The 12,458-nt window shown below is 34.2% G+C and overlaps 1 protein-coding gene across 2 annotated transcripts in view; it reads left to right on the top strand.

Annotated features, from left to right (window-relative positions):
• The window catches only part of mlpha (melanophilin a), a 267,636-nt gene that overhangs the window by 45,715 nt on the left and 209,463 nt on the right, over positions 1-12,458 (top strand). For both annotated transcript variants that reach the window (XM_034179775.1, XM_034179785.1), the window contains exon 3: positions 80-192. In XM_034179775.1, the coding sequence (XP_034035666.1) occupies positions 80-192 (113 nt within the window). The remainder of the gene's footprint in view (positions 1-79; positions 193-12,458) is intronic.

The raw sequence follows: 12,458 nt of genomic DNA, 5'->3' as shown, positions 1-12,458 counted from the left end.
TGGTGCTATATAAAAAAAGTAAGTGTAATTGATTTCATTCATTCCTGTTTGCATCATATGTTATTCTGTGTCTCCTCAGGGTGCTAAAGATTGGTACTTTAGGGTTGTACAATGACAACATACGAAACCGCTTCAAGTGTTTTGGCAGTGCTAAGGTGATGAGGTCACTGTACAAGAGGCTAAAGGGAGAAGGTGAGTGAGGAATCAGATTGCCTGGGTTTGTGATGGTCCTGGATCCAGACTTTTTGTGGCTTCCTGGTCTCATCCATCAGAAGTGTCTCTGTACGTGGTGAAGGTGTTGAACTTGTAGATCTCTGTAGCGACCTTCATGTCTCTTGGTTCTTGGACTTTGAGGTCCACAGCCACCTGTGAAGATCTCATGGAGTCAAGAGGTTAAAGGTCAGAAGTATTCAGTGATGCAGATATCTTTGCAGGAGAACAAAGGTCCAAGTCTTTAGGGTCCTGGTGCTTCCTGTCCTACTATATGGTTGCCAGACAAGTTTTTGGGACCAAATCTCTTTGGAGGATTGTTGGGTGCCACTGGAATGACTCCTCCCAGAACTGTAGAAACTCCTCCAACTTGTCTGGTCATCTTTGTCTTAACTCTCATGTTCAAATTACATGGCTCCTTCTTCTGCTCCTTCTTTTTTTTTAAATTGAGAAATTATGCCAACTATTGTGTTAAACACAACCAAATATTTTGTGATTGCAATGGAATTTCCTGTTCCAATAGACTGTAGGAGCCATGTGGCCGGTCCATTTCCTTTCATTTTACCACCACGAGGGGGGGAAGAGCAAAAAAACAAATACAGTTGAACTTTTTACATCCAAAGAGGTTATGAAGAAAGATTCGAAAACATGTGAGAATCCTTTTTAAGGCGTGTTGTGTTCATCATTAAGATAGTTGAAAACTTAAAACATTGTATATGTCCACTGTCACATCTGTCCAATCATTAGTTGAAAACTTAAAACATTGTATATGTCCACTGTCACATCTGTCCAATCATTAGTTGAAAACTTAAAACATTGTATATGTCCACTGTCACATCTGTCCGATCATTAGTTGAAAACTTAAAACATTGTATATGTCCACTGTCACATCTGTCCGATCATTAGTTGAAAACTTAAAACATTGTATATGTCCACTGTCACATCTGTCCAATCATTAGCTGAAAACTTAAAACATTGTATATGTCCACTGTCACATCTGTCCAATCATTAGTTGAAAACTTAAAACAATGTATATGTCCACTGTCACATCTGTCCAATCATTAGTTGAAAACTTAAAACATTGTATATGTCCACTGTCACATCTGTCCAATCATTAGCTGAAAACTTAAAACAATGTATATGTCCACTGTCACATCTGTCCAATCATTAGTTGAAAACTTAAAACAATGTATATGTCCACTGTCACATCTGTCCAATCATTAGCTGAAAACTTAAAACAATGTATATGTCCACTGTCACATCTGTCCAATCATTAGCTGAAAACTTAAAACATTGTATATGTCCACTGTCACATCTGTCCGATCATTAGTTGAAAACTTAAAACATTGTATATGTCCACTGTCACATCTGTCCAATCATTAGTTGAAAACTTAAAACAATGTATATGTCCACTGTCACATCTGTCCAATCATTAGTTGAAAACTTAAAACAATGTATATGTCCACTGTCACATCTGTCCAATCATTAGCTGAAAACTTAAAACATTGTATATGTCCACTGTCACATCTGTCCAATCATTAGTTGAAAACTTAAAACAATGTATATGTCCACTGTCACATCTGTCCAATCATTAGTTGAAAACTTAAAACAATGTCACATCTGTCCAATCATTAGTTGAAAACTTAAAACATTGTATATGTCCACTGTCACATCTGTCCAATCATTAGTTGAAAACTTAAAACATTGTATATGTCCACTGTCACATCTGTCCAATCATTAGCTGAAAACTTAAAACATTGTATATGTCCACTGTCACATCTGTCCAATCATTAGTTGAAAACTTAAAACAATGTATATGTCCACTGACACATCTGTCCAATCATTAGCTGAAAACTTAAAACATTGTATATGTCCACTGTCACATCTGTCCAATCATTAGTTGAAAACTTAAAACAATGTATATGTCCACTGTCACATCTGTCCAATCATTAGTTGAAAACTTAAAACAATGTATATGTCCACTGTCACATCTGTCCAATCATTAGCTGAAAACTTAAAACATTGTATATGTCCACTGACACATCTGTCCAATCATTAGCTGAAAACTTAAAACAATGTATATGTCCACTGTCACATCTGTCCAATCATTAGTTGAAAACTTAAAACAATGTATATGTCCACTGTCACATCTGTCCAATCATTAGTTGAAAACTTAAAACAATGTATATGTCCACTGTCACATCTGTCCAATCATTAGTTGAAAACTTAAAACAATGTATATGTCCACTGTCACATCTGTCCAATCATTAGTTGAAAACTTAAAACAATGTATATGTCCACTGTCACATCTGTCCAATCATTAGTTGAAAACTTAAAACATTGTATATGTCCACTGTCACATCTGTCCAATCATTAGTTGAAAACTTAAAACAATGTATATGTCCACTGACACATCTGTCCAATCATTAGCTGAAAACTTAAAACATTGTATATGTCCACTGTCACATCTGTCCAATCATTAGTTGAAAACTTAAAACAATGTATATGTCCACTGTCACATCTGTCCAATCATTAGTTGAAAACTTAAAACAATGTATATGTCCACTGTCACATCTGTCCAATCATTAGCTGAAAACTTAAAACAATGTATATGTCCACTGACACATCTGTCCAATCATTAGCTGAAAACTTAAAACATTGTATATGTCCACTGTCACATCTGTCCAATCATTAGTTGAAAACTTAAAACAATGTATATGTCCACTGTCACATCTGTCCAATCATTAGTTGAAAACTTAAAACAATGTATATGTCCACTGTCACATCTGTCCAATCATTAGCTGAAAACTTAAAACAATGTATATGTCCACTGTCACATCTGTCCAATCATTAGTTGAAAACTTAAAACAATGTATATGTCCACTGTCACATCTGTCCAATCATTAGCTGAAAACTTAAAACAATGTATATGTCCACTGTCACATCTGTCCAATCATTAGCTGAAAACTTAAAACATTGTATATGTCCACTGTCACATCTGTCCGATCATTAGTTGAAAACTTAAAACATTGTATATGTCCACTGTCACATCTGTCCAATCATTAGTTGAAAACTTAAAACAATGTATATGTCCACTGTCACATCTGTCCAATCATTAGTTGAAAACTTAAAACAATGTATATGTCCACTGTCACATCTGTCCAATCATTAGCTGAAAACTTAAAACATTGTATATGTCCACTGTCACATCTGTCCAATCATTAGTTGAAAACTTAAAACAATGTATATGTCCACTGTCACATCTGTCCAATCATTAGTTGAAAACTTAAAACAATGTCACATCTGTCCAATCATTAGTTGAAAACTTAAAACATTGTATATGTCCACTGTCACATCTGTCCAATCATTAGTTGAAAACTTAAAACATTGTATATGTCCACTGTCACATCTGTCCAATCATTAGCTGAAAACTTAAAACATTGTATATGTCCACTGTCACATCTGTCCAATCATTAGTTGAAAACTTAAAACAATGTATATGTCCACTGACACATCTGTCCAATCATTAGCTGAAAACTTAAAACATTGTATATGTCCACTGTCACATCTGTCCAATCATTAGTTGAAAACTTAAAACAATGTATATGTCCACTGTCACATCTGTCCAATCATTAGTTGAAAACTTAAAACAATGTCACATCTGTCCAATCATTAGTTGAAAACTTAAAACAATGTATATGTCCACTGTCACATCTGTCCAATCATTAGTTGAAAACTTAAAACATTGTATATGTCCACTGTCACATCTGTCCAATCATTAGTTGAAAACTTAAAACATTGTATATGTCCACTGTCACATCTGTCCAATCATTAGTTGAAAACTTAAAACATTGTATATGTCCACTGTCACATCTGTCCAATCATTAGTTGAAAACTTAAAACATTGTATATGTCCACTGTCACATCTGTCCGATCATTAGTTGAAAACTTAAAACATTGTATATGTCCACTGACACATCTGTCCAATCATTAGTTGAAAACTTAAAACAATGTCACATCTGTCCGATCATTAGTTGAAAACTTAAAACAATGTCACATCTGTCCGATCATTAGTTGAAAACTTAAAACAATGTATGTGTCCACTGTCACATCTGTCCAATCATTAGCTGAAAACGTAAAACAATGTATGTGTCCACTGTCACATCTGTCCAATCATTAGCTGAAAACGTAAAACATTGTATGTGTCCACTGTCACATCTGTCCTATCATTAGCTGAAAACTTAAAACATTGTATATGTCCACTGTCACATCTGTCCAATCATTAGTTGAAAATTTAAAACAATGTATATGTCCACTGTCACATCTGTCCAATCATTAGTTGAAAATGTAAAACAATGTATATGTCCACTGACACATCTGTCCAATCATTAGCTGCAAACGTAAAACAATGTATGTGTCCACTGTCACATCTGTCCAATCATTAGTTGAAAATGTAAAACAATGTATATGTCCACTGTCACATCTGTCCTATCATTAGCTGAAAACTTAAAACATTGTATATGTCCACTGTCACATCTGTCCAATCATTAGCTGCAAACGTAAAACAATGTATGTGTCCACTGTCACATCTGTCCAATCATTAGCTGAAAACGTAAAACATTGTATATGTCCACTGTCACATCTGTCCTATCATTAGCTGAAAACTTAAAACATTGTATATGTCCACTGTCACATCTGTCCAATCATTAGTTGAAAATTTAAAACAATGTATATGTCCACTGTCACATCTGTCCAATCATTAGTTGAAAATATAAAACAATGTATATGTCCACTGTCACATCTGTCCAATCATTAGTTGAAAATTTAAAACAATGTATGTGTCCACTGTCACATCTGTCCAATCATTAGTTGAAAATTTAAAACAATGTGTATGTCCACTGTCACATCTGTCCAATCATTAGTTGAAAATTTAAAACAATGTATATGTCCACTGACACATCTGTCCAATCATTAGTTGAAAATTTAAAACAATGTATATGTCCACTGTCACATCTGTCCAATCATTAGTTGAAAACTTAAAACAATGTCACATCTGTCCGATCATTAGTTGAAAACTTAAAACAATGTATATGTCCACTGTGACATCTGTCCAATCATTAGTTGAAAACTTAAAACAATGTATGTGTCCACTGTCACATCTGTCCAATCATTAGCTGAAAACGTAAAACAATGTATGTGTCCACTGTCACATCTGTCCAATCATTAGCTGAAAACTTAAAACGTATATGTCCACTGTCACATCTGTCCAATCATTAGCTGAAAACTTAAAACGTATATGTCCACTGTCACATCTGTCCTATCATTAGCTGAAAACTTAAAACAATGTATATGTCCACTGTCACATCTGTCCTATCATTAGCTGAAAACTTAAAACAATGTATATGTCCACTGTCACATCTGTCCTATCATTAGCTGAAAACTTAAAACAATGTATATGTCCACTGTCACATCTGTCCAATCATTAGTTGAAAACTTAAAACAATGTATATGTCCACTGTCACATCTGTCCAATCATCAGTTGAAAACTTAAAACAATGTATGTGTCCACTGTCACATCTGTCCAATCATTAGCTGAAAACTTAAAAGAATGTATATGTCCACTGTCACATCTGTCCAATCATTAGTTGAAAACTTAAAACATTGTATATGTCCACTGACACATCTGTCCAATCATTAGTTGAAAACTTAAAACAATGTATATGTCCACTGTCACATCTGTCCAATCATTAGCTGAAAACTTAAAACAGTGTATATGTCCACTGTCACATCTGTCCAATCATTAGCTGAAAACTTAACACAATGTATATGTCCACTGTCACATCTGTCCAATCATTAGCTGAAAACTTAAAACAATGTATGTGTCCACTGTCACATCTGTCCAATCATTAGCTGAAAACGTAAAACAATGTATGTGTCCACTGTCACATCTGTCCTATCATTAGCTGAAAACGTAAAACAATGTATGTGTCCACTGTCACATCTGTCCTATCATTAGCTGAAAACGTAAAACAATGTATGTGTCCACTGTCACATCTGTCCTATCATTAGCTGAAAACTTAAAACAATGTATGTGTCCACTGTCACATCTGTCCAATCATTAGCTGAAAACGTAAAACATTGTATGTGTCCACTGTCACATCTGTCCTATCATTAGCTGAAAACTTAAAACATTGTATATGTCCACTGTCACATCTGTCCAATCATTAGTTGAAAATGTAAAACAATGTATATGTCCACTGACACATCTGTCCAATCATTAGTTGAAAACGTAAAACAATGTATGTGTCCACTGTCACATCTGTCCAATCATTAGCTGCAAACGTAAAACAATGTATGTGTCCACTGTCACATCTGTCCAATCATTAGCTGAAAACGTAAAACATTGTATATGTCCACTGTCACATCTGTCCTATCATTAGCTGAAAACTTAAAACAATGTATATGTCCACTGTCACATCTGTCCAATCATTAGCTGAAAACGTAAAACAATGTATATGTCCACTGTCACATCTGTCCTATCATTAGCTGAAAACTTAAAACAATGTATATGTCCACTGTCACATCTGTCCTATCATTAGCTGAAAACTTAAAACAATGTATATGTCCACTGTCACATCTGTCCAATCATTAGTTGAAAACTTAAAACAATGTATATGTCCACTGTCACATCTGTCCAATCATCAGTTGAAAACTTAAAACAATGTATGTGTCCACTGTCACATCTGTCCAATCATTAGCTGAAAACTTAAAAGAATGTATATGTCCACTGTCACATCTGTCCAATCATTAGTTGAAAACTTAAAACATTGTATATGTCCACTGACACATCTGTCCAATCATTAGTTGAAAACTTAAAACAATGTATATGTCCACTGTCACATCTGTCCAATCATTAGCTGAAAACTTAAAACAATGTATGTGTCCACTGTCACATCTGTCCAATCATTAGCTGAAAACGTAAAACAATGTATGTGTCCACTGTCACATCTGTCCTATCATTAGCTGAAAACGTAAAACAATGTATGTGTCCACTGTCACATCTGTCCTATCATTAGCTGAAAACGTAAAACAATGTATGTGTCCACTGTCACATCTGTCCTATCATTAGCTGAAAACTTAAAACAATGTATGTGTCCACTGTCACATCTGTCCAATCATTAGCTGAAAACGTAAAACATTGTATGTGTCCACTGTCACATCTGTCCTATCATTAGCTGAAAACTTAAAACATTGTATATGTCCACTGTCACATCTGTCCAATCATTAGTTGAAAATGTAAAACAATGTATATGTCCACTGACACATCTGTCCAATCATTAGTTGAAAACGTAAAACAATGTATGTGTCCACTGTCACATCTGTCCAATCATTAGCTGCAAACGTAAAACAATGTATGTGTCCACTGTCACATCTGTCCAATCATTAGCTGAAAACGTAAAACATTGTATATGTCCACTGTCACATCTGTCCTATCATTAGCTGAAAACTTAAAACATTGTATATGTCCACTGTCACATCTGTCCAATCATTAGTTGAAAATTTAAAACAATGTATATGTCCACTGTCACATCTGTCCAATCATTAGTTGAAAATATAAAACAATGTATATGTCCACTGTCACATCTGTCCAATCATTAGTTGAAAATTTAAAACAATGTATGTGTCCACTGTCACATCTGTCCAATCATTAGTTGAAAATTTAAAACAATGTGTATGTCCACTGTCAAATCTGTCCAATCATTAGTTGAAAATTTAAAACAATGTATATGTCCACTGACACATCTGTCCAATCATTAGTTGAAAATTTAAAACAATGTATATGTCCACTGTCACATCTGTCCAATCATTAGTTGAAAACTTAAAACAATGTCACATCTGTCCGATCATTAGTTGAAAACTTAAAACAATGTATATGTCCACTGTGACATCTGTCCAATCATTAGTTGAAAACTTAAAACAATGTATGTGTCCACTGTCACATCTGTCCAATCATTAGCTGAAAACGTAAAACAATGTATGTGTCCACTGTCACATCTGTCCAATCATTAGCTGAAAACTTAAAACGTATATGTCCACTGTCACATCTGTCCAATCATTAGCTGAAAACTTAAAACGTATATGTCCACTGTCACATCTGTCCTATCATTAGCTGAAAACTTAAAACAATGTATATGTCCACTGTCACATCTGTCCAATCATTAGTTGAAAACGTAAAACAATGTATGTGTCCACTGTCACATCTGTCCAATCATTAGCTGCAAACGTAAAACAATGTATGTGTCCACTGTCACATCTGTCCAATCATTAGCTGAAAACGTAAAACATTGTATATGTCCACTGTCACATCTGTCCTATCATTAGCTGAAAACTTAAAACAATGTATATGTCCACTGTCACATCTGTCCAATCATTAGCTGAAAACGTAAAACAATGTATATGTCCACTGTCACATCTGTCCTATCATTAGCTGAAAACTTAAAACAATGTATATGTCCACTGTCACATCTGTCCTATCATTAGCTGAAAACTTAAAACAATGTATATGTCCACTGTCACATCTGTCCAATCATTAGTTGAAAACTTAAAACAATGTATATGTCCACTGTCACATCTGTCCAATCATCAGTTGAAAACTTAAAACAATGTATGTGTCCACTGTCACATCTGTCCAATCATTAGCTGAAAACTTAAAAGAATGTATATGTCCACTGTCACATCTGTCCAATCATTAGTTGAAAACTTAAAACATTGTATATGTCCACTGACACATCTGTCCAATCATTAGTTGAAAACTTAAAACAATGTATATGTCCACTGTCACATCTGTCCAATCATTAGCTGAAAACTTAAAACAGTGTATATGTCCACTGTCACATCTGTCCAATCATTAGCTGAAAACTTAACACAATGTATATGTCCACTGTCACATCTGTCCAATCATTAGCTGAAAACTTAAAACAATGTATGTGTCCACTGTCACATCTGTCCAATCATTAGCTGAAAACGTAAAACAATGTATGTGTCCACTGTCACATCTGTCCTATCATTAGCTGAAAACGTAAAACAATGTATGTGTCCACTGTCACATCTGTCCTATCATTAGCTGAAAACGTAAAACAATGTATGTGTCCACTGTCACATCTGTCCTATCATTAGCTGAAAACTTAAAACAATGTATGTGTCCACTGTCACATCTGTCCAATCATTAGCTGAAAACGTAAAACATTGTATGTGTCCACTGTCACATCTGTCCTATCATTAGCTGAAAACTTAAAACATTGTATATGTCCACTGTCACATCTGTCCAATCATTAGTTGAAAATGTAAAACAATGTATATGTCCACTGACACATCTGTCCAATCATTAGTTGAAAACGTAAAACAATGTATGTGTCCACTGTCACATCTGTCCAATCATTAGCTGCAAACGTAAAACAATGTATGTGTCCACTGTCACATCTGTCCAATCATTAGCTGAAAACGTAAAACATTGTATATGTCCACTGTCACATCTGTCCTATCATTAGCTGAAAACTTAAAACATTGTATATGTCCACTGTCACATCTGTCCAATCATTAGTTGAAAATTTAAAACAATGTATATGTCCACTGTCACATCTGTCCAATCATTAGTTGAAAATATAAAACAATGTATATGTCCACTGTCACATCTGTCCAATCATTAGTTGAAAATTTAAAACAATGTATGTGTCCACTGTCACATCTGTCCAATCATTAGTTGAAAATTTAAAACAATGTGTATGTCCACTGTCAAATCTGTCCAATCATTAGTTGAAAATTTAAAACAATGTATATGTCCACTGACACATCTGTCCAATCATTAGTTGAAAATTTAAAACAATGTATATGTCCACTGTCACATCTGTCCAATCATTAGTTGAAAACTTAAAACAATGTCACATCTGTCCGATCATTAGTTGAAAACTTAAAACAATGTATATGTCCACTGTGACATCTGTCCAATCATTAGTTGAAAACTTAAAACAATGTATGTGTCCACTGTCACATCTGTCCAATCATTAGCTGAAAACGTAAAACAATGTATGTGTCCACTGTCACATCTGTCCAATCATTAGCTGAAAACTTAAAACGTATATGTCCACTGTCACATCTGTCCAATCATTAGCTGAAAACTTAAAACGTATATGTCCACTGTCACATCTGTCCTATCATTAGCTGAAAACTTAAAACAATGTATATGTCCACTGTCACATCTGTCCTATCATTAGCTGAAAACTTAAAACAATGTATATGTCCACTGTCACATCTGTCCTATCATTAGCTGAAAACTTAAAACAATGTATATGTCCACTGTCACATCTGTCCAATCATTAGTTGAAAACTTAAAACAATGTATATGTCCACTGTCACATCTGTCCAATCATCAGTTGAAAACTTAAAACAATGTATGTGTCCACTGTCACATCTGTCCAATCATTAGCTGAAAACTTAAAACAATGTATGTGTCCACTGTCACATCTGTCCAATCATTAGCTGAAAACGTAAAACAATGTATGTGTCCACTGTCACATCTGTCCAATCATTAGTTGAAAACTTAAAACAATGTATATGTCCACTGTCACATCTGTCCTATCATTAGCTGAAAACTTAAAACATTGTATATGTCCACTGTCACATCTGTCCAATCATTAGTTGAAAACTTAAAACATTGTATATGTCCACTGTCACATCTGTCCAATCATTAGTTGAAAACTTAAAACATTGTATATGTCCACTGTCACATTTGTCCAATCATTAGTTGAAAACTTAAAACAATGTATATGTCCACTGACACATCTGTCCAATCATTAGTTGAAAACTTAAAACAATGTATATGTCCACTGACACATCTGTCCAATCATTAGTTGAAAACTTAAAACATTGTATATGTCCACTGTCACATCTGTCCAATCATTAGTTGAAAACTTAAAACAATGTATATGTCCACTGTCACATCTGTCCAATCATTAGTTGAAAACTTAAAAACATTGTATATGTCCACTGTCACATCTGTCCAATCATTAGTTGAAAACTTAAAACATTGTATATGTCCACTGACACATCTGTCCAATCATTAGTTGAAAACTTAAAACAATGTATATGTCCACTGACACATCTGTCCAATCATTACTTGAAAACTTAAAACATTGTATATGTCCACTGACACATCTGTCCAATCATTAGTTGAAAATTTAAAACAATGTATATGTCCACTGTCACATCTGTCCAATCATTAGTTGAAAACTTAAAACAATGTCACATCTGTCCGATCATTAGTTGAAAACTTAAAACATTGTATATGTGCACTGACACATCTGTCCAATCATTAGTTGAAAATTTAAAACAATGTATATGTCCACTGACACATCTGTCCAATCATTACTTGAAAACTTAAAACATTGTATATGTCCACTGTCACATCTGTCCAATCATTAGCTGAAAACTTAAAACATTGTATATGTCCACTGTCACATCTGTCCAATCATTAGTTGAAAACTTAAAACATTGTATATGTCCACTGACACATCTGTCCAATCATTAGTTGAAAATTTAAAACAATGTATATGTCCACTGTCACATCTGTCCAATCATTAGTTGAAAATTTAAAACAATGTATATGTCCACTGACACATCTGTCCAATCATTACTTGAAAACTTAAAACATTGTATATGTCCACTGATACATCTGTCCAATCATTAGTTGAAAATTTAAAACAATGTATATGTCCACTGTCACATCTGTCCGATCATTAGTTGAAAACGTAAAACAATGTATGTGTCCACTGTCACATCTGTCCAATCATTAGCTGAAAACGTAAAACAATGTATGTGTCCACTGTCACATCTGTCCAATCATTAGCTGAAAACGTAAAACAATGTATGTGTCCACTGTCACATCTGTCTAATCATTAGCTGAAAACGTAAAACATTGTATATGTCCACTGTCACATCTGTCCAATCATTAGTTGAAAATGTAAAACAATGTATATGTCCACTGACACATCTGTCCAATCATTAGTTGAAAACTTAAAACATTGTATATGTCCACTGTCACATCTGTCCAATCATTAGCTGAAAACTTAAAAACATTGTATATGTCCACTGTCACATCTGTCCAATCATTAGTTGAAAACTTAAAACATTGTATATGTCCACTGACACATCTGTCCAATCATTAGTTGAAAACTTAAAACATTGTATATGTC

This window comes from Thalassophryne amazonica, chromosome 1 (genome assembly GCF_902500255.1).
Source record: "Thalassophryne amazonica chromosome 1, fThaAma1.1, whole genome shotgun sequence".
Taxonomy (NCBI): domain Eukaryota; kingdom Metazoa; phylum Chordata; class Actinopteri; order Batrachoidiformes; family Batrachoididae; genus Thalassophryne; species Thalassophryne amazonica.
Note: the sequence above shows the minus strand (reverse complement) of the source record. Positions and strands in the feature narration are given on the sequence as shown.